Source organism: Martes martes, assembly GCF_963455335.1.
Source record: "Martes martes genome assembly, chromosome: 8".
Taxonomy (NCBI): domain Eukaryota; kingdom Metazoa; phylum Chordata; class Mammalia; order Carnivora; family Mustelidae; genus Martes; species Martes martes.
The window spans coordinates 88,326,306-88,349,342 of NC_137895.1; the positions used below are offsets into that span (position 1 = coordinate 88,326,306).

Below are 23,037 nucleotides of genomic sequence, written 5' to 3' on the forward strand. Positions count from 1 at the left end.
CATTTTAGATGACATTTTTTCCCCTGCACAATTTTCCAGTAATGTGTGTGGTGATATTTGTCCCCATGATAATATCTCGTTCCCCTATCAGCCTGTCACTTAAAGTTTTGATGACTGATGCCACCAGCCTGAATGAATTATTTCATTTTGGGTTGCAGAGTGGATGGTGATTTTCTAACTCTTTCATTCTTATTACATTTATTACATGGAAATCTTTTAAAAAAGTTTTCCCTTATCAACAACGGATGAACTACAGTTCTTCCTAAGAGGGAGTAAATGCTTAATTCTTTTCTTTCAATTACTAATTTTCAGAGTAAAGAGTTGGTATAAAAGTTGCCTTCAGTGTGGCAAATTAGGTTTTTTTAATCTTTCTTCTTTTCTTTTTTCTTCTTTTTTTTCTTTTGAGTATTACTATAGACTTCTGTGGTTTTTGCCGTCTCTTCTCTTCTCACCCATCCCTTCTCCCTCGTTTCCTTTATCCATGGCGACTGCCAACTCTCTCCTCACTCACGCCTGGGCTTTCCAATCAGCCCGCTAGGGGCCACTATCTTCCTCCCTGTCCCTACGCTGCCGCTCTATCATAGATTTGGCTATCTGCTACCACGTGTTGTCTCACTGGTGCCGACGCTGTCCACGGAGCCGCTCTAGGCTGTTGGGAGGCCGTCCGCACTGCGTGGGGAAGGTTTGGACGACGCAGTCGCCTCGCCGGCCCCCGGGGCGGTTAGCGCTTCCGGGGTCGGAGGGTGCGCGGGGTTGAAAGCGGGCCGCTCCGCCCCGTCCCCCTCCCAGACCAGCAGAGGCAGCAGCCGGAGCAGCCGCAGCCTGCGCCCTCTCCCGCCCGCCCGCCCTCCGCCCGCCCGCCCGCCCTCCGCCGCCCTCCACCCGCCCCGGGGTCTCTTTCCCCCTTCCTCCTCCTCCTCCTCCACCCCCCCCTTCCTCCTCCGCCCGCCCGCGGGGCCCCCCTCGCCTTCCCGCCCGCCCCTATTGTTCCGCCCCCGGCCTCCCGCCCTTCCCCTTCCCGCCCGCTCCCCTTTTCCCCTCAGTCGCCTCGCGCCTGCAGGTAAGCTTCAAAATTCTCCCTCCGCCCCCAGCTATAGCTCTGTTTCCACTCTTGCCATCTTTCTCAGCGGGCTCCGGTTCTCGTCACGAGCCCCGGCCTCGCGTAGTACCGCGTGAGCGCCTACCCCCTCACTCTGGCTGGCCGGCCATTCACGCGAGGCCCTGGCTCAGGCGCGGCCTAGTAGGCCTCGCGCAAGGCCTACCCCCCTCCCCCCGCCTTTCCCCGGTGGCGGCTGCGCAGGAGTCAAGGAGGGCGCGCGCGCGGTAGGGGGGGCGGCGGTGGATTTGTTGGTTGAAGGGGGTGGGGGGAGGCGATGGCCGGCTTGCTGGCCGGGCGGGTGAGCGCGGCTCCCCGCGGGGGTCAGGCGCTGGCGCAGCCACACGAGGAGGCGCTACTAGTCCGGCCCCTCCCCCTGGATCGCAGCGCCCCCCCCCGACCGAACCGTTTATTTTTTTTTCCCTTCTCTCTCTTCTAGTGGAGGGATGGGGGGGGCATTTTTAATTGGAAAATGCTTGGATGACCGAGGGGAGGGGGGCGGCGGAGTTAAAGGGTAAACGGGCTCCCAGTTACCGAGTTATTCAGGACGTTCTTTCGGGGTAACGAATTTTGAAATTACAAAATGCCTGCCGATATAGACCCAGGCCGAGCTATTTATAGGAGAAGGGGTAATGGACTGCAGGATTAACAGCTGGATTGCTGGGATTGGGTACACTTACATTGACCCAGTCAGGAGAAAATGACAGGGATTTCTTGGATGTTTGGGGTTAGAAGTGCAGCTTTGTGCCTTAATCACGAAATGGCCTTCTAAACGATTTTCAGTGCTCTTGCCCTTTCTAAGCTGCGTTATTGTGGTGTTTGTAAAGTGATCCTGTTACATTTGAGTGGAGATAAGTTAAACTGCCAGTATTGTACCATATCTCATTAAAAAGAAAAAGTCATTCTTACAGACATAACTCTTGTCTCCCCTTTTCCACTCTGCCCCTTCCCCCCAGCACTGTTGTTTTTCCATGAGTGAAAAGTGTTGAATTCTGGGATTTTGCCAGCAGTTAATTCTATTTTGAAGATGGGGGAATGAGGTGCCTTGGGGATGCAAAGCCCATCTTTTAAATCATGCTCTGAAGGTAACCGTGGGGCAGCTTGCCATAAACAGAATGATCTGGCAGCAACTTAAAAACACTTTTTAAATGTTTAGGGATGGGCTTTGCGTTAGAGCAAAGTTAAAACGGTGGCTGGTTTGTGAAGGAGGAAAACTAGCTGTCGGAGAGTTCATTGATGTTCACTTTTGAAGGGATGGTTTCTAAAATGTCACTGGAGAAATTTATCAACTTTGGAGAACCTTTTTAAAGCTAATGCTGTTAGGTCCTAAGGAGGTATGGTAGGAAAAGGTATATCCAAAACCAGATTCTCTTTCAGCATGTAATTTGTTACTTGAAAACTGAAATACTGGGAACATTGTTTCCAGAGGATAGATGGGGAAAGAGCTTTCTTTGTAGGAAAGGTTCATTACTGCTGTTGCTTAAAACAACTGTACAATAAATTTTTAGCAATAGCAGTTTTATTTTCATTGTTTTCTTTGGGAGAAAATTTAAGATTTAATAGATTTGAATAGATGGAGTAGTAACAAAGGTTAATACACAGAAGCAAGGAAAATTTTCAAATCTGAGTGGTTATCAAGTTGGGTTGGGAAAGGGGATAGAAGAAAGGACTCGGGCTGTACTTAATGTACTGAATGTTTTCCCAAAGGGAAATATGGAATCCCAGCCTTCATAGAAGGCTTTCAGTGAGATGGTTGATTTAAAACTTAATAAATTATTTGGTGTCATCTGTCAAGATGTGAAATTTTAATGTGAGAAACATCTCAATTTTTTAGCTAGAAATTGCTGCGAGTAGGAAAACTTAGTGTATTTTCTAGCTTTCAACTTGAGCTCCCACCTAACAAAGAAGCAGAAGGTCATCTGCCTCTCTATAGTTGGTTAGTTTGAGGTTTGGCTTCATGATTTCCAGGTGTTTCTGTATCATGTCAAAGCTTATTCTGCTGAAGGACAAGTGCATGTTCAGCAGTTCCCTTACAACCATTGCCGATTGAAGGAATCCTCCTCAACCTGAGAGTCAGCAGAAACCCTGCCATTAAGGAGAGCAGACTGAAAAGTCTCCTTCCATACTCTACAGAATCTGAGCTGTAAATGGTTGTCATTAGTGCAGTTGTGCTGGGTATACACACGCTTGCCAACTGATAGGTTGTCGTTTAAGGAGAGGAGTCCAGAAACAGTGATAATGGTGAAAATGATTTTAGGAACTATTTCTCCTATTGTTTCCCTTTCTGATTTTGGTCATGTTTGCATTTCAGTTTTTGGCTTTCACCCCCACCAGTGACCAAAGACTTGACCACTCAAAGTCCAGCTCCCCAGAACACTGCTCGACATGGACACCGGTGTGATTGAAGGTGGATTAAATGTCACTCTCACCATCCGGCTACTTATGCATGGAAAGGTATGCACCAGCTTGGGAAATTGGGTCATAGTAACTGCTCAGGGAGAGGCCAGGAAGAGAGGGCATGCATCTTGGAGCTCATCAGATTAGCACTGTGGGGCATCTGGCATTAGCACTCTGCTCTATCAGAGTTGATGAGAGTGTAGTGGGAAAATGGACAGACTTTAGTAGGAAGCTCCACTGAGCAGGAAAGGCTTAACTAGAGGATGGAGCCAAAGACTGTCTCATATCTGGTTAATAAGGTTTTGCCTGTAGAGGTTGCTATAGCTTGTGATAAGTAGATTTCCTTGGCCCAGACAATTTTGGGAAACTTAAGATGGGGGGTGGGAGGTGATGTATTTGGTACTTTAAAAAATAACATCTTAAGCACAATAGCATTTAATCATTCCTGCATCATTATTCCTTCAAAATTTTTGGATGTCTCATTTATGTTTTGAGCAAAGAAAAGAAAAATCTCACCCAGTCCCCTTTCCTATAAATCTTAGTTTTCACATTGCTTCGGACAGTTAAAAATTCCTTTTCATAATAATGAACACTTGGAGTTTCCTCTTATTTGATGCTAGTTTTTTCCCTTGCAGGAAGTTGGCAGTATCATCGGAAAGGTAAGACGGTTTCACTTCAACTCTAATTACTGTTTAGTCAGTCTGGGTTGAAATAGCATTTGGAGCTCACTCTTGACTTTTCCTCTTACAGAAAGGAGAATCAGTTAAGAAGATGCGTGAGGAGGTAAGTTATGTGGGGGGAGTTTAGGAAGTGTTAAGTCCTAAAGGCAAAAATTTTCTTATTAATGAGTGATTGCAAGGGGAAAGGTCTCAAAAGGAAAATGTATTTTTCTGGTTTGGTTATTTGTAATGGCATATAGTGTGCTGGGAAATGTAGTTCCTGTGTCTTAGTTCACTCAGGCATTAAGGCAGCTTTTGTAGTCTGAAGACAAACATGAGCAAGTGTTTGAAATAATGCTGAAATTACCTTGTATCAAAATAACGTAGGCAGCTCCTTGTTTATCTTATGGGGGGGGGGCTGTTCTATATATACTCAGATCTTTTTGTCTTATTTAACCTCTCGGCCTTGTTTTTTATCCAGAGTGGTGCACGTATCAACATCTCAGAAGGGAATTGTCCTGAAAGAATTATCACTTTGGCTGGACCCACTAACGCGATCTTCAAAGCCTTTGCTATGATCATTGACAAACTGGAAGAGGTGCGTTGTTCTTTCTCATTCTGCACTTAGTCTTTGTTTTATTTTACTTTCGGGTATTTTTTAAGTTTCATTTTTTATTTAGAGTGCATTTGTGTGTGCGCGTGCGCATGCCCACCCTCAGGAGGGGAGTGGCAGAGCAAGAGGCAGAGAGACTCCTCCAGCCCACTCCTGATGAACGCAGAGATCAGTCCCAGGACCCTGAGATCATGACCTGAACCAAAATCAAGAGTTGGCCGCTCAGCCAACTGAGCCACTCAGGCACCTCCCCACCCCCCCCACGTAGTCTTCCTTTTAAAGTGCTAGACAGCTTAGTGATTTTCTGAGAACTTTCAAATTCAAGGAAAAAATGGGTCATAAATATCTATGAGTCCTTCCCCCACTTCAGTGTCCCCAAAATCTGGCCATTAAGTCATTTGAATCATTAAAACAAATTGACCATTGCCAGGGACTCAACATAAAAAAAAGTGAGAAACTAGCATCTTTTATTTTCATTTTTTTGACTGACCGTTTTGAAGGTATGACAGTACTGTATTACTCAACATTACATTCCCTGATTTATGGTTGAGTAAATCTAAATGTGCTTTCTTTAGGTGCCTTGGTGAACACTATAGTATGAATAAATAGATATTTTTCAACCTTGGGTGTAGTTAAGTTTTTAAGAAAATAAGTCTGATAATGTTGTGTCAGACCGGTATTTGCCTCCTCCCCTTCTTCAGTAATGCTGCTAATGCTAATGCTGCATTTGACACCACAGGCAGAGGAGAGCTGTTGGCTGCTACTTGAGTTGGTGGTTGGATACTTAATGGTGCCTGAAATTTTATCATGGCCGAGATCAGAAATGCTATCTTTTGACCTGCAGAGCCCTGCTAATCCAGATCCTGAAGCTTAAAAAACATTCAGAAGATGTATTCATACTTTAACTTGCCCTTGACTTTAAGGGCTTATGTTTAAGCACTTTCCAGGTCTAGCTATTACATAGAGATTAGGCTGAGAAGTGATGTTTACACCGCTTAATCCTCAGGAGACTAAATTTAACTAGGTTAAAACATGACTTTTTGGGTGTAGCATATTGTTATGGGAAAGATGGTGGGCTTTGGAGCCAAATACAGTCATTTAATTTAAAAATCTACAGCTTTTTAGATGTGATTGAGTACTTGGCCTCAATTTCATTATCTGTATATTGGTAATATTACCAAGAAATTAAAATAATGATACATAGAAATACACAACTTAATCTTCCCAGTTTTCTGATAGAGCAGAATTGGTTCTTTGAATATTAGATTGCATTGTTTCATCTTTCTCTTAATGTTTTATTTAATTTTGACTTTGATAATTGTTTTACTTTGCAATCAGCTCTAATTTCCAGAACTAATAATCACTCTTCTTCCTACCACACTCCATCTTACCCCCTCCATGAAGGAAACTATATTTAGGGCTAATCCTGAAGAAGTTTGTAGGTGTTTTTATCTTTTCAGAAATAGTTGTTTTGGGAGGTGGGGAGGCAATATTTGAACTTCTGCTGATGGTAGATCATGACATATTTCCCTTATAAGGTTAAAACAGTTCTGTTATAGCAGTTAATGGGTCCCAGGGATCTGCTGAAACTTATTCTTTTGTTCTGATGAATTTCTTTTTGAAGGACATCAGCAGCTCTATGACCAATAGCACAGCTGCCAGTAGACCCCCAGTTACCCTGAGGCTGGTGGTCCCTGCTAGTCAGTGTGGCTCTCTCATTGGGAAAGGTGGTTGCAAGATCAAGGAAATACGAGAGGTTCGTAACTTTCATTGTTTTCAAAATGTTTATTATAAATACGGCTTTCTCTATTAATAGCTCTTAGTATGGCTAGGAAAAGTTTGCATTTGAGATGAGTATTGTTTAAGTAACACTCCTGGATGGATTGGGAAGACAATATTGATACATACATAAAATGTAGGGTTTTTTTGTTTGTTTTTTAACAATTCATATGTCCTAACAAGTCAGTAGATTAATCAGAATTTCTAACTGTTGAACATGACCTGGTTTCTTTTGTTTTTGTTCTTGTTTGTTTTTTGTTTGTTTTAGAGTACTGTGCTGGGGGGTGGGGGGGGACAGAGGGAGAGGAAGAGAAAATCCCAGGCAGGCTCCATGACCAGCACAGAACCCAGTATGGGGCTTGATCCTACTACCCTGTAAGATAATGACCTGAACTGGAATCAAGAGTCGGACGCCTGACTGAGCCACCCAGGCGCACTGTTTCCATTTTTTAATTTGGCAACTTTTCCATGAGACTACATAATTTTTTTCATGTCTAAGAAGATTAAAGTTTGATATATAATACCTTCTTGGCCTTGGCCAAACTCCTACTGAACAGCAAGGGGGAAATAGGGAGAGATATATTAGGATGCAGTTGTAATTGTGTTCCCTTTTAAATTGTGGCACTTACGTTGAATTATGGAAGCTTTTAATAGTGTCTGGGAGTTACTGAATTGGATGTTGGAATGAAATTTGAGTGGCTTCTAGAGGAGTTTTCAGGAGCTTGACCATATATGCCAGGAGAGCAGGGATTTTGGTTTTATGTATTCCAAACAACCTTGAATGGTTTCTGATACATAGAATGGGCTTAATATAAATATTTTTTTAATAAGAATGAAAAGTTGGTGATACTTGTGGAGATTTTGTTTGATGGCCCATGAAGCTACCATTAGCTGAAGAGAAACTGTCTAGAAGGGCCTTCTTCTTGAGAGCAGCTTTAATTTAGGCTGTTGTTCAGGTTTATTCTTGACTTTCAGAGGCTAATTTATTTATAACTGTGATTAAATAGTCCTATCTGGAATTAGGGAAGAGTGGGAAGGGAGAATAAAAAGGGTAAAATAGGAGATGGGATAAGTATCTCTACCGAGTGTTCAACTCTAAAATTGCTGCTTAGGGAATTGGAAGAGTATGAGCTGTTTTTATCTGATTTTTAAAATTTCTTTTTACCCCAAAGAGTACAGGGGCTCAGGTCCAGGTGGCAGGGGATATGCTCCCCAACTCAACTGAGCGGGCCATCACTATTGCTGGCATTCCGCAATCCATCATTGAGTGTGTGAAACAGATCTGCGTGGTCATGTTGGAGGTAAGCCCTCAGGCTCATGCTGAGAATGGGGGGAGGGTTATTCTAGGGAGACAGACTGCTCTATATTTAGTAAGACTAGAATTAGGTGAAGCTGTTAGAAGCTTCCAGTGGGGGTGGGGAAGAGGTTCCCTGAGTTCATATTTTCCTTCCCCCAGCTTTGATTTTTCTTATAGTCTGAGCAAAAATAGAAACTGTTAAGCAGTAGTGAACTTTTGGTTTACAGCAATTCTAGTAGGGTTGGTAGGGGAAGATTGACTACTCGGACTGAGTGAACAAAAGATGTAACTGGGTTTCTGAGGAACGGAGTTAAGTTGCCTTTGGATTACAATATTTTGGCTGTGAACAATTTTGATGCATTCTTCAAATTAATTTTTGTGATTTAAGGCAGGATTATATTCAAGATACTTATATAGGAAAAAATTGACCCATAGCGGTGTTTTTGAATGATTTATGAGGTCCTGGTAGTATATGTTAAAATAAGAATAGTAGAACTAAGGGAAAATCTTTTTAGAATTGTTATGGAATTCATCCCATGTTGCATGAAAAAAGAAAGTAAAATTTTCAGAATGTTGGCTGAACCTTTGAACTATTTCTTGACAGTGTCTGTATTATCCTAGGGATAATACTGGGGTGTTTCATTTCCTATTTTGGCTTCATTTCTTATGTAGGCCAAAATGTAAGATCCTTAATTACTAATTACATATGAACGCATAGAGGTTTGTCGTGTTCATTAGGTTTACTTGAAAACGTGGAAATAATGCGTAAATTATTACAGGGGAATCTGCCTTGATGAGAATTAGTGTGAGCTGTGTAGTCCACGGACCCATCTTACTGCTTTAAAGGCAAATAACTACAGATGATTTGAGATTAGATCTAGCCAGAGACAACGTTGGTAGGTGAAGGGATGGAAATTAATACAGTTTTTAATTTAACTGATCTGTGTGAGCTTAAGCCACACAGCTGAAGCAGCTTTGAAACCTTATCTCTTTTTGTTTTTTTCCCCTCTGACTCTCTCCCAGTCCCCCCCGAAGGGCGTGACCATCCCGTACCGGCCCAAGCCGTCCAGTTCTCCAGTCATCTTTGCAGGTGGTCAGGTAAGAAAGTTCTTATTGGTGGGCTAGAATGAACGAGGATTATATTTGAAATGTCAACTTTGCCAGCAGCATACCAGGCCACTCTGCATGCTTGCTGAAACCTGTATTCTGGCCATAGTTTGACGTGCTTTTGGTTTTATTTTTTTGTACTGGAGAAAGCTATGAATGCCAAGTCCTTACTTAATTTTTAGCAGACAATGGGAGTTTTGTAGGCACTCGGAAGGGGGAATTTACTTGGTGATTTAAGGTGGGTTGGATTAGAAGAAAGGGTTAAATTGCCCTGGTGTCACCACTACTCTCCCTGCCCCCCCATCCATGCTTTTTTATGTGTGGGGTGTTCTTTAGAGGTCTGAATAAAATAGCAAAGAACTGGACCTCTGAAGGAGATTCTGGATGGTGGTCTCAAAATTGGGGGGTCCTAAACTTGAGTGTCCTACAAACTTCCCCTTCCCCCCCACCTCACCTCCCCTACTCCTACCCCTTCACTCCCAAACTCCAGTGAATTGTTTCCCCAGGCTCTTAACCTTATAAACACTGGTTTGAATCCACATGGCATACCTGGAACCAGCCGGGGTGAGGGTTCAGTGTGCGAGAATAGAAGGGGGAGAGCATGTTGGGCTGTGGTGCTATGACCTTTGGTGTTAGAGTAAGAACACCAAAGCACCCCCTTGGCCTCTTTCTACTTCACCCACCTAAACTCTTGATCCTTGGCACATGGTTTATTCTGAAGTTAGATTTTTATGACAGGAACATGGATCAGAACCATGGTAGTTTTATGCGTTGCTGGTTAGCATTTAAGGAGTAGGTAGGTCAGTTTTGTAAATGTTGGGGTTCAGGATGAAATAGTGATCTTCATTTTGGTGGCTGCCTAAGCAGGTGCATTGCTCAAAATGCCTTTTCCCAGTGAGGAGCTGGCCTGTTAAAAGCACACTTAATTCAGTTAGTTCCATCTTTTGTTTGAATTGGGGGAAGCATAAACTTGAAGTCCATCTCATTCATATTCTGTTTTGAGTTGGCATAAAACAACAAGATTTTGGGGACTTAGTTTGTCATGTGCTTCTGGGAGCTTTCACAAGAAATCATGTTGCAGTGTTAACCTTGAGACAGTTTAGTACCTTGCTTTGTACAAACTGGATTGGTTAAAGGGTTCTGTTAGTCTGGATAGTCAAGCAGGATAAACAAAGGCCCAGAGTCAGTATAGCAAGGACGCTTAGCCTTAGGAGTTTTCCCTTCTCCCCAGGAACTCTAGGTTCCTGCTCTCTGGATTCTTCCACTCCCATTTGGGATTATAAAGAGTCCCGTGCTGTGTAGCAGCAGTCCTCTCGATAATTCTTCGTTTCCCTTTCCTTTCCTCCTTTTTCCACTTCCCACTTCTTACCTCTTTCCTTTCCCATCTCCCTCCCTCCCTCGCTCCCCCCTTTATTCAGTTGACCACCCTCTAAAGTCTTAAAGTTTCTTTCATGAGTGGCCCTGATTATTCCCATGGGCCTTTTTAAATGGACTGGTTCATGCAACGTCCACAGATGGACCTGTATCTTTTGTTCCTTTGTGACAAAAGTGGGCTCTGTAGGGGTTCAACTTAATCCCACACTGACCAGTAGCTGGCATCAGCTCTGTTGCCCCGTCCCTCCATTCTTACTGAAAATAGTCCAATTGTGCAGTGTGATACCTGCCACAAGGTAACTTTTTTTTTTTAAATTCACTGATTGCAGCTCGTTTCAAATTGTGTCGTGAGCTCCTTTTTAAAGGAAAAGAGAAAATTAAACAACTTTTTTTGTGTGAATTTCATGCTGGTGACAAGGTGCCGGATTGACAGCCCTGGAGACTGAAATCCTCTATTTATCCACAGGACAGGTACAGCACAGGCAGCGACAGTGCGAGCTTTCCCCACACCACCCCGTCCATGTGCCTCAACCCTGACCTGGAGGGACCACCTCTAGAGGTGAGAGGGGATGTTCAGTCTCCAAGGCTCACTCAATCCTTCCGCCTCAGCCGAGACTGCCAACACGCGGGGGGCCAGTGGCGCTGGTGATTTTTGTGCTGTGGACACCACCTGTCCACGGGGACCTGGACTGACCCCCCCAACCTCATTTCACACAGGCCGCGTAGCCCACCAGATGGTAACACCAACTCTCTTTTTTTTCCCTTTTTTCCTTTTTTCTTTTTTCTTTTTTCTTTTTTTTTTTTTTTTTTTTTTGTTGTTGTTGTTCAGCCCCTCTTCCCCATCTCCCACTCTTCCTATCCCATTTTCACCTTCCTACCCCCACCTGGGTGCACTTTTGGGGGTACTGGCCACTGTGATGTGAAAAGCTTCACATCCCGTTAACCAGCCACTCCTTCCCCTCCCTTCCTATTCCTTCTCCTTGTCCCTCACCCCGTTGCCCTGAAGACCCAGCTCCCTTTTTGGAGGTTATGGTGTGGGGGGAGGAGGGTGTAGTGGGAGCTGCAAGTGCCTTTTATGGAGGGGGAGGTGGGAGAAGGTGCAGGGTTTAGCACACAGTAATTTGTTTTATTTATTTATTTATTTATTTTGCATTCTTGTGGTCAGCTCCCTAGTGTTAGGTACTCAGCTAGCTTCCAGTGCATTTAAGGTCTTTAGGCAGATGTAGAGAAAAATAAGATAGGGAAAGGGAAGTGTTTCAAAACATGCCACGCAGGTTTGTGCAAAACAAATCATTCATGTCACCATGACTGGTATATAAGGGTTGGGGTGGTTGAGGGAAGAGACCATTTTCCTCCTAGGCTGTCTTGAATATAGGGAAAAGAAGGGGGTTTGGTCAGTCGAGGCATTGCTTAATCCCACTTCCCACCTTTCTATTAAGAAACAAACGTGTATTTTGCCTTTGATTGCAGGGAACATGGCTTCCTTCATAGGTTTCCTGGAATAAGGCAATCATATTTAGGTTTCAGAGGCGGCCAACTCAGGCATGACTGTGATTGTGAGATATCACCTACTGCCTCAGTCTCTGACCTCCCCCATCTCTAGTTCAACTCTGGCTTCCTGGCTAGTTGAAATCTGTCTCCCCTTCTCCCACTGGGTGGCTGTCCGTGATTGGTTTTTTAATAGGAACTGTTTTCCTCCTTTTGTAGGCCTATACCATTCAAGGACAGTATGCCATTCCACAGCCAGATGTAAGTTTTGTTTTCACTTCTTGTTTTGAAAAGCTCCCTCTCCCATCCAAAATTGTTTTCACTCTTCTTCTATATAGGCAGAAGTGAGTTGGGTCTTAAACATTTACAGTATTGTTTTCCTCACAAGGTGAAATGAACCCCTTATTTTGGTCCTTAAATAAACTTTAATCAGGGCCACAGTAGCACCTTGTTTGCCTTTTGACATAACTCACTGGAAATTGGAATTCAGCAGATGATTAGATTCTGCTTTACCCCATGTTCCATATTACTCCATCTGAAAGAGAAGTGTTCCATGCTATATTGTCATTTGTTGTTCCAGGGCACAGTTTAAATTGACAATGGACTGACTGTGCATCTCTTCAGAGAGTCCTTTCCATGAGTGGGGGGAGTGGGAGGTTGGGTTTGTCTTTTGGGTACTTCTCAATTTGAGGTGACAATTTAAAAAGCATCTGGATGGGTGGGAAAGGGGCTTACTTTGCACAGGGAGGGATAAGAAGCTGAATGTTGGGGGATTCAACTCAGTAAAACCTTTCTTGCCACTAAACACTCCTTTTTAAAAGCGCTAACATTCAGACTTCGTCTCTGCACTTTCTCTGTCATTACTAACCCTTTCAGGTGCTGAGCATTAGACTTGGGAAGTTGGGTTTGGTTCTTGGTCAGTGCTTGGCGCAGGAGGGGAGGTAGCCTTGAGGAGGGATTGTTTTACAACAGCCAGGATAGTTTGTATAGGTGAAGAAAATTAGCTGTAGAAATCCACTGGGTGGGGGGTGGGGCTGAGCCCAGTTTGGTTTCATCTTAATCTCTCTCCTCCTTGCAGTTTCCCTGCCCCCTCATCTCCTTCCCTTGTCCCAGTACTGACAACCCTGCATGGTGTGTTTTCCCTAGCACCACTGCACAGTTTGTTTACCTAGCCTGTCTGTGCTTGTCCCTGGGGCAACTGTTGCAATGGCTGCAAACACCTTCATTATTAGCCCACAAGGGGATGGTTGTCGGGCAGGTGCTGCTGCTTTTCTTTTCACACACCCAAAATGCATTCATTCTCTTGTATTGATGCCCTTTCTACTTCTCACTCTTACCTGCGTATTCTGCCCATCTCCAGGATTGTGGTATAAGCCCCATCTTTACTCTGTTTTGTAGTTTTGAGTAGTAGAGTCAATTTTGGGGATCAGGAGCTCTGCATTTTCAAGTCTGAATGTGCTTGAGCCCTGACTCTGTTACTCTTCTAATGCCAGCCTCTCCTGTTTCCTCCCTGCAGTTGACCAAGCTGCACCAGTTGGCAATGCAACAGTCTCATTTTCCCATGACGCATGGCAACACCGGATTCAGTGGTATGGATACCTCAGTGTTTATTTCTGTAAGGTGTAGTGCAAGACAGAGGCCAGCCCCAAGGTCTCAGTTTGGCATCTGTTTAAAACATACTTCATTACCCAGCATCCTGCTGGTTTAAACTTGCCTGTCTTCTATCGCTAAACCGAAGGAGGTAATGTGTTTGTTAACTTGGTTTTCATTTGGGATGAGTTATTCTTTTTTTTAAAAAAAAAAAAAGAAAAAAAAAAGGCCCTGGAAGGTTTGGGGTGAGGTTTGGGGATGCTTGTCAGGCAAAGGGTAGGCTGATATTTCTTCCCATCCTCACTGCTGCCCCTTTGATCTGATTGGCACCCCCTTTCTCTCCGCCAGCTATTCAGAGATCTGGGTAGAAAATCCATTTGTGCCAAATTGTGTAGTGGTTTTTGGTTTTGTTTGGTTTTGTTTTTGGGGCTTTTTTTTCTGTATAAGGAATAACTTGTCCGATAGGGTTAGGATGAGACCACCAAACTCATTTTCACTTGTATCTTAACAGGCATTGAATCCAGCTCTCCAGAGGTGAAAGGCTATTGGGGTAATGATTAAAAAAAAAAATCTGTAGTATTCTACTGTTATATTAATAAACTGGTGGGAGTCTTGTTTCACTGCCCATGACATACCAGCAAGATGCACATGGCAGAAAGGAGCTGAGAGAGCAAAGGGGTGGGCCTGGTGCCCCTGAGGGTCCCTTGATGGATCTGGCCAACCCCCTTCTAAAAATGTTGAGTTTAGCAGCCACAGCTGAGTGTAGGACTAGCTTTGAGAATTAGCCAGCCAGCCTGGTTCTGTCCAGGTGTTAGTATTATTGATGGGTATGGGTGTTTGCTGATGGGATTTTTTTTCTTTTTCTTTGGAAAACAAAATAAAAACCAGAACAAATTACTGAGTGATTGAGGAAAAGACAGGGAAAAAAATCTGGCGAAATGAACTTTCCTCACCTGGCTGCCATTTCATTCTCTTTGACCTTCAAGTGTAGGTTAGGATTGGGGGAGGTGTTAATCTGATACAGGTATATTTAAAGCAACTCTGCATGTCTGCCAAAAGTCCATGGTACCCAGTAACAGGCATGATATTGGCACTGGTGCTAGTGAGCATCAGGTGAGATAAAATTGGAACACAACAGCAGCAGGAAATCTTAAGCAGAAAAGGGGAGCAGTGCAGAAGGATTTGGTTAGATTTTGGTCCTACCACATTCCCTTGCCCCTTGCTTCCATCCCCTTAACACCCTAATAGGCTGGGCTTTGCAGGAAATGGCATGAAATCAGCTCTTCTGAGTGTACAGAGGAACCTTTCCAGCATTATTTCTGTACCCCTTTCCCCCTCTTTCCTCCTTGGAGGCTTCCAAGTTAGTGATGAATCCCAACAGCCAATGCTGGGTTTCCAGTTTGTTTCCTTCTGTTAGGTTAATGTGCAAATCAGTGGGGTTTGTTTGCTATGCATTGAACTTCCTTGCTCTCTTCTGTCTTTTAGCAGGTTTGGATGCATCTGCTCAGACTACTTCTCATGAACTCACCATTCCAAATGATGTGAGTATATAATTAATAGGGTTGCATGGGATAAAAATAAGAGAGTCGATACAGTGTTATGCCATTCTTGAGGCCTAGCGGGGAAGGACATGGTTTTTTTTTTGTTTTTGTTTTTTTTTTTTTTCAGATCCCGAATTAAAAAATTTTAAAGTACGTAGAATCATAAATAAAAACTGATGGAGAAAATGGGTAAAACTGTTGTGTTGAGGTATCATGAGGTAGAAAGAACCATTTTTGTCTCAGATACAAATTCCCATTGGCTTTAGTTTCTTGGATGATCTGAAGCCTTATCCTTAAAGCAGTGGCCATTGAATGTTCCATCCAACATGAGAGTCGCTAACTGCATGTGGTTGTTTGAATTGTGAGAATAATAATCTCAATTTCTCAATCTCACTAGCCACACTAAAGGTTTTCAATAATTATGTATTAATTGGTGTCTACAGTATTGGACAGTGTGAATGTAGACCCATTTTTTTTTCTTTCCAAGGCAAAAACGTTATAAATTAGGCAGAATTCTTAGTAGTATGTGAAAATGGTAATCATAGCATAAGTTTAGGCATCTTTGTTGCCAGAAACCAGAGACCTTTATTATCCCTAGCCATGAGAAACTGATTTGTTAGCATATTGGCTCTGCTTTATTTTGTTTTTGCATTGGTACTCTAGGAAATGAGCTAATGCTCCTCAGAGTCTGTGAGCTAAGAGTTGGCTCTGACCTGTGGTGGTAAGACAAAATAGGGCAAGATTGGAGATGCAATCTAGAATCAAGTTATTTAATCAGGAGTATGTGAGTAGGGTATGTAGGATGCAGATAGTAGTTTCCATTACCATTATTGTGGATCCAAGCTGTAGAAGACTGGAGGGGTGGGATGGACTTCTTGGACCTAGCCATGCAACTCCTAATTTTGGTATGCCTTGTTTCTTTTCTTAAGTTGATTGGCTGCATAATCGGGCGTCAAGGCGCCAAAATCAATGAGATCCGTCAGATGTCTGGGGCGCAGATCAAAATTGCGAACCCAGTGGAAGGATCTACTGATAGGCAGGTTACCATCACTGGATCTGCTGCCAGCATTAGCCTGGCTCAATACCTAATCAATGTCAGGTAAGTGTTCCCTCCCTACCTTTTGTCTTATTGTTGGTAACACATTAATGTGTGTGTTGGGGAAAACTACAGTGTATTATTAAATGTGGGAGTATTTGGGGGATGGGAGTGGGGATGGGTGGAGACAGCAATAACATCTTGCCCTACTTTGAATCATTCTTAGTGTAGCAAGCAGAAAAAGTAACAAGATTGGAATAAATTTGTACGGGGGAGGGGAATAGAATGCTTGCATTTGACTTGATGGTTTTAGGCACGGAAACAGTGGAGCACATTTTCACTAGTAGGGTAGTGCTCTGGCTGGAGCATCCATACTAAGAAGCAGATGTGGGTCTCTTGCCGTACATATCCTAGACTAATATTTTACAGATGGAGTTTAGTCTCCAAAGTGCCCTAATTGGAGTAAGGATAATGAAGTAGTAATGTGACGGCAAGGCAGTTTCTTGGAAACAGCGATTACCATTTATTCTGAAAACATCCATTTTCCTAAAATTGCAAATGTGTTCCATTGTTCAGAGCTTGTGGGAAAGGGGAGGCACAGGTTTTGGACTACTATTTCAGAAATGCCTAGGTTGTTTTTTGTTTTGTTTTGGTTTGGGGTTGTGGTTTTTTTTTTTTTTTTTTTTTTTTGGCCACCATCTCATATCATAATGGCTTCCTGAGGTTTTATTCTTCTCACCCAAACCTAGCTGATGTTACTGTACAGGACAGCCACAGTGGGGCTGTTTGGAGTCTGGGGGGGCATCCTACAAGGCATTTATATTTCTTGCTTTCTCAGCACATTTGCTTCAGTCACGATCTTAATTGCTTACTAACATGCTAAGCCAGGGTTAGCAGTCCATTTCCCCAGGGGCTTAGCCATCCTTCTCTTGTAGATTTTTGTCTAGTTCTCACTTAATCTCTGTCACAGCTGTTCAGTTTCTGTTGTGCATAAAAGGTGTTCTGAGTTCCTGAATCTAGGGCAAAGGAAAGGAATTCATAAGTGTGAAGTTTGTTTTGTTATTCTGCTTACACTGACTTTGTAATTATTCCATTGCATTGCCTTTTATCTCCTGGTTAAGAATTTATCAGTTCCCCCATGGTTTTGACTTTTGCCCTAAGCCTTTTATAATGCTTTGAGGTATCGACTAGTATTTATGTAGAAAAGATTTCCTGTGTCTGGATCTGCTTCATCTACCAGGCACATCAGATTCTTCATGTTCAGTAGCAAATGGTAGTAAGCTTTGTGCAGAGGCCGTTTGCAAAGGTTTTTCTTGTTTCTAATTGGGCTATGGGGAGGGCAGGTCTGAGGGCAGTCTTAGGTGGTGAGATTCATGTTGTTGGAAGGTGGGGATTGTTGTCTTCTGCTTGGGTAGGCTTACCCTAAGTAATGTCAGGTAGTGCTTAAATGGAAGCAGCTTGTTTGACCCTAGGCCAGGGTCGACATTCTAAGGAAGCAGAACATCTTCACCTGAGTTTCCTGATTCAGTCGCTCTTTCAGGATCCTCCTTGTAGGATGGCTGGCCATTTAGGGTTGTCCCGTTTCATGAAACTGTCCAGACTATGAGTTTGAATCACAACTTTGTGAGGCTTCATTTAACACCGAAGCAGAGATTGTACATGCACAAAACTTACTCTTCACTCTCCCATCTTGGCCAAGTTTGAATGCAAAAGCGAGCTGGTTTTATTACTACCAGGCAAGAAAGATTTCTCTGCTTTCAGGAATGGATTTTGAGCATTTCTGCTCTTAACTCTGTCAGTGTGGGTCCTTTCTTTATCCCTGCTTTATGGATTGTAATGTCTCTGGACTTCAGTAAACAAAACGGAATCTTAAGAGGAGGGGCCTGGCCCTTGAAGAGTTAATCTTGTGGGGTAGGTTGTCCAGACAGTCTTTGACAAATACTGCAGTTCTGGCTTAGATGGGTGTGTGTTCGGAAGGCACTGGTCATTAGGCTATTTGGACTTCACTTCAGGAGTCTGAGGCATATTTTTACATTTTTAAATGAGTTTTTCAGGAGTGCTTGAGTATCTTTCAGTTCTGTGAGGTCTATATTAGAAGTATGTTCAGTGAAAAACAAAGGGCTTTTTTCCCTCACCCCCACCTCTTACCAGAAATGAAGCTTTCCTAGTTGTTATCTACACTTTTCTTCTCAGCATTTTTCTTTAAAAATGCTACATTCTTTTCAAGTTTTTAAATTAGTGACCTACTTCGGTTTCTTGTCCTTTCCCATCCTGATAATTGGTTCATTTGTTGTAGAAGATGGAAGCACATTTCAACATTAGGGGGGAAAGTATCTAATTCTATAAAATAATATTCTACACCTTCTCAAGGGATTGGTGAGTGTAACACTTCTGTTCCTTGTTTGGAGATTGCTGTGAATATTCTTTCATTTTCTACTTTGAAATCATTTCTCTCTGACTTCTGGGTTGGATCCACGTGTCAGATACATGGAAGTGTGTTTTGTGTGATTTCTTTTCTCAGTCTATCCGCTTTTTCTTCACCATAGCAGTTTTATATAGCCTTGTGGAATGGGATTTGGTAAAGTGTACATTTTTTTAGAGGGTGGGACACAGACTGAAAGAGGGGCATTTTATCACAAGTTGGTATTAGGTCTTCCTAATTTGCAGCCAGAGGCACTTAACTGATAACAAGCGGTTTTTGTCCTGTACTTTTTCCCTTTTGTGGTCTTCCCTTCCACCCACCCTTTTTTTTTTGTTCCTTTTTTCCTCTGTTACAGTTTAGAAAACGCTAAACCCTCCTCCCAGGCAGCCTCCGTCACGATCCCTGATCACCTCAGCATCAACCTCTCTCAACCCTCCACCCCTTCTTCTTCTTCTTCCTCCTCCACCACCACCCCCTCGCTCGCCACAGCGGGGACCTCCGACGCACCCTCCAGCCTCCCCAACCCTCTTCCGACCGCCCCTTGTGTCTCCAGTCTGCTTGGCATGAAACCCATCCCTCTCCTGGCTCTAAATGTTGTGTCTGCTGCTAAGGGGACCGGGGCTTCTGCTACCACCACCACCACCTCTGCCGTGCCATGTGTAACTAACAAACTGAAAGGCGAGAAACAGAGATTCTCCCCCTACTGATTGAGTATCTTGAGGTACCCCCTCAAGTACTTCTTGGTTCATTTTGGTTTTCTTTGTTAACATTGGTGAGAACCAAACAATTGTGAGCTTGTGATCGTTTCCTTTTTACTATTTGGGGCATAACAGGGTGGGGGTGGGGGTAATGGTAACCTGGGGTTAGGGTTAGGCCATTTCATCTGAGTGCCTGTTTCAGAGTCTGACTTGTTGAATTCTTTATCTAGAGCCACAGTTCTTGCTCTTCTTTTTCATTCTGTTACTTTTTTGTAGCTTTATTCTGCATTGCAATATAACAATGTGTTAGGCTCTGTGTTAATGAATAAAAGCTTCTCCGTTAACCCCCCCCCTTTTTTTTTAATTATTTAATGGTTAAGTTATCAGCAGGCCGTCGTGGCCAGATTTGTGTTTCTAGCTGTAATAAAGTTGCCACAGTAAGAACTTTAGTTGACTGTGTGCTGTGAAGGGTGACGGGGTGGGCGCTTGTGACCTGTGGCTACTCAACTAGGGAGTCTGGAACGTGGACTTGGGCCTGTTTGTGTCCCTGGTTGATTCAGTAGCAGTCCTTTGTCATTCCCCACAAAAGGAGATGGGCCTGTAGCAGGTTACAGCCTGAGGGTCTTCCTTAATTGGCATTAAGATGCTTTAGTGAAAGACCAGTTTCTCTGACTTCTCAGATCCCTTACCTTGCCAACAGCAGCAGGTAACAAGGGTGTCCATCCCAGGATTGTTGCCTCTGGTGAGTGGTTACTGTTATAGAGCAAACATATAAAGATGTTACTTCTTGACCTAGAATGGGGAGGCAAATTGGAAAAAGTCTAATAAAGTTGACTGGCTTTTGTCTGCATTTCTCTGAATGAGAAGTACCCCTCTTCCTATGACACTGGGTAAATCTTGAACAACCAACCTGTAACATCATCCGAAATTTGACAGGATTCTCTAGTCATCCCAAACCCACCCTGATTACTAAGTCCCTTTACCCTTCCTTCCGTTCCCTGCCCTTGCTTCTGTCTCCCACCAGCCTTCTCACAAGTAGAGAATTATAAACTTAGATTTAGAAGGAACCTTTAAGATCAACTGTAACTCACCAATCCCCTCATCAGATTTAAAAAAAAAAAAAAAAAAAAGCCTTGGAGAATTTAAATTCACAGATCACATGAGTGACTAATCTGCACTAACAACTTGTGCTTCACTTTTAACTCAAGTGTACTTTATCTCCCTGAAGTTATTTTCCTTGTCCCAAGACCACAGCTCACTCTCCATAAAAGACTAGAAGAAATGCTGTAGGTGGGATGGCAGAAGACCTCTCATGCATGGTCTCCTATTCAACCTAAATGCATATGGCTCTTCTTAGGGCATTAAGATAATTAGTATAGAGATTTTTTTCTGTTACCTTTTCTTGCATCTCATTTGGTTTACAGTATTAAAAAAAAAACTAATTGCTGATTAAGTATTGCAGTGTGTTATCTCATGGCGTTGTGGTCTCTCAGTCCCACATTTGGCCTATGAAATTAGTGTTCCGTGTCCCGAGTTTGCCCAGAGGAGCAGCCTTCACTTCATTGTCCACATAGTTTCCTCTTGTTAGTTGTTGGTGCTCCTTTGTCATATGGTCCAGCTCTCCCTTAATAAACTCTCTATCTAGTTAGGACTTAATTCTGCCTGTACCATCTCCCCCCAGAGACCAGATTTTTATTTTATCTAGTTCTTGAATAGAAGGCCTCTTTACCTAATGAGTGCTCTCTAACAGAGGAGTGCAAGGAAGGAGGCAGATGCCAGTTGCCACCACGACCTCCAGGGGTATTGGTGTTAAATTTTTAAAAACTTTTTGGGTTCCCTATGTGGTCCTTCTTATTACAGAGTCCTTAGCATGGTGTTCCGGTGGGTTTTCCCTTCTTGCCACCTTTCCACCCCCTACCTTAGTCACTGCTTAGGCTGTATATAAATTCTGGATAGTATTTTTTTGTTTTTGTTTGTTGAAGATTGTATTTATTTGGCAGACACAGTGAGAAGAGGGAACACAAGCAGAGGGAAGTAGGAGAGGGAGAAGCAGGCTTCCAGCTGAGCAGGGACTCCCCTTGTGGGGCTCCATCCCAGGACACTGGGATCATGACCTGACCCAAAGGCAGACACTTAATGACTGAGCCACTCAGGTGCCCCTAAATCCTGGACACTTCTTTTTTAGCTCTTTCTATTGCCTGAGTGCCATGACCTTCTTGCATGAACTTAATTTTCTTTTAGGTCTTAGATCGGAATTGTTTCCAGCAGCTCCATCCTGAACCTTCACTCCCCACTAAACTCTTAGGTTCAGGACTTACTGGTTATTATGTAGCCCTAGGTCATCCTATTTTGAGATTGGCGAGAATCTGCCCCCTATAAAAGAACTAACTATTGCCTCTTTATGCTGAGGTAGAAATACCATTTTAGACTTACATACAGTTTGTAGTTGAAGGACCTGTTTCCTGGTTATCGGGTGCTGTGTTGTCCTTCCCCACCCCCCACCACCTTGGCTTTGCATTGTTGTGGAAGGCAGAGAGATGGCAGAGTACCATTCATTTTGTTCTTGACTAGATACCACAAATAGGTTATGCCAGTTAGTTGAAAAGCTTCATGAAATAAATTTATGAATTGAAACGGAGTCTTACACATTTAGTTCTATTCAGAGCGGGAGCTAAGACTTGCTGGGTATGTAATAATCAGTGAAGCAGGCTATAAATACCTAAACAGTCTTCCTTCAGAGTTCAGAATTGGGTTCCAGGACCTCAAGTGATAAGATATATTTGTGACAGAAAGGCACTGTAGCTGGCTGGGTGTGTCTGAATGGAGAGTTTAGCTTGAGAAGCCCAAAGCTTTGGGAGCTTCTAGAGTGAACCAGGGAATTGTTGAAACATGTTGGCTTCTGCTTTTTAAGTCTGAAGGCGATAGGTTGGGTGTAATTCTTAACTATACTTAGTATACTTGCTGTTCCCTTTTTAACATCCGCTAGCGTTTAAAACTATTCTCTCTTAGTGGAATAGTCTTCACAATGCTAGAGAAACCCAGGACGGAAGCCTTTGTTGCTCTGTTGCTCTCTCAACATTAGCCTCATGAGGCTACTTTCAGATAAAGGTTTCCTAAACTGCTTTCTGTCAGTAGCTTGGGAGGAGCTAAAATAAGCTCAGTAAAGAAAAGGTGTTTCTGTGTAGTAGGACCCTGTAAGAGGAGGTTTTAGTGTGTGGCATATGTTTGGAAAGCATCTAACATCTCCCAGATACTCCAAAGCGCTTCATTAAAGGAGCCCCCACAGTTGGTAACAAGAGTCTGTTTCCTTCAGTTCTGGGGTAATTTTCCTCAGAAAGCTTGGATTACAGGGGTTACAGAGTCATGGTACAAGTTAATCCAAGAAATCTTAAAATGTCTCCTTTGACATTGAAAGTTTCAGAGAGGTGCAGCTGGGCATTCAAAGAACTAACTTTGAGTTTTTTATTTTTTTGTGTTACAGGCTTTCCTCGGAGACGGGTGGCATGGGGAGCAGCTAGAACAATGCAGATTCATCCATAATCCCTTTCTGCTGTTCACCACCACCCATGATCCATCTGTGTAGTTTCTGAACAGTCAGCGATTCCAGGTTTTAAATAGTTTGTAAATTTTCAGTTTCTACACACTTTATCATCCACTCGTGATTTTTTAATTAAAGCGTTTTAATTCCTTTCTCTGTTCAGCTGTTAATGCTGAGATCCATATTTAGTTTTATAAGCTTCTCCCCCCCCCTTTTTTTTGGCTCATGAATTTTTTTTCTGTTTGTCATGGAAATGTAAGAGTGGAATATTAATACATTTCAGTTTAGTTCTGTAATGTCAGGAATTTTTCAAAAAAATTAAAAGATGGACTGGAGCTTTTTCTTTGTGAATAGAAACTGGATGCCACAGTGATTCATGTGGGTTTTATTCCTGTTGTCTTG

General features: G+C 43.0%; 1 protein-coding gene across 17 annotated transcripts; it reads left to right on the forward strand.

The window, feature by feature from the left end:
• Positions 1-723: 723 nt before the first annotated feature.
• Positions 724-23,023, forward strand: PCBP2 (poly(rC) binding protein 2; the record flags this gene model as incomplete). Of its 17 annotated transcripts, none has more annotated exons than XM_080810815.1 (15): positions 724-1,060; positions 3,408-3,550; positions 4,129-4,152; positions 4,244-4,276; positions 4,634-4,750; positions 6,390-6,521; positions 7,717-7,845; positions 8,865-8,939; positions 10,789-10,881; positions 12,030-12,071; positions 13,327-13,399; positions 13,912-13,950; positions 14,886-14,941; positions 15,871-16,040; positions 22,579-23,023. In XM_080810815.1, exons 2-15 carry the CDS (start codon positions 3,482-3,484, stop codon positions 22,613-22,615), a joined length of 1,089 nt encoding a protein of 362 aa, XP_080666941.1. In that variant the 5' UTR covers positions 724-1,060; positions 3,408-3,481. The 17 variants fall into 17 exon arrangements, with proteins under 17 accessions (XP_080666941.1, XP_080666942.1, XP_080666931.1 ...); XM_080810816.1 differs by having other exon boundaries at positions 14,889-14,941; XM_080810805.1 differs by having other exon boundaries at positions 7,717-7,844; positions 8,852-8,939.
• Positions 23,024-23,037: the final 14 nt, after the last annotated feature.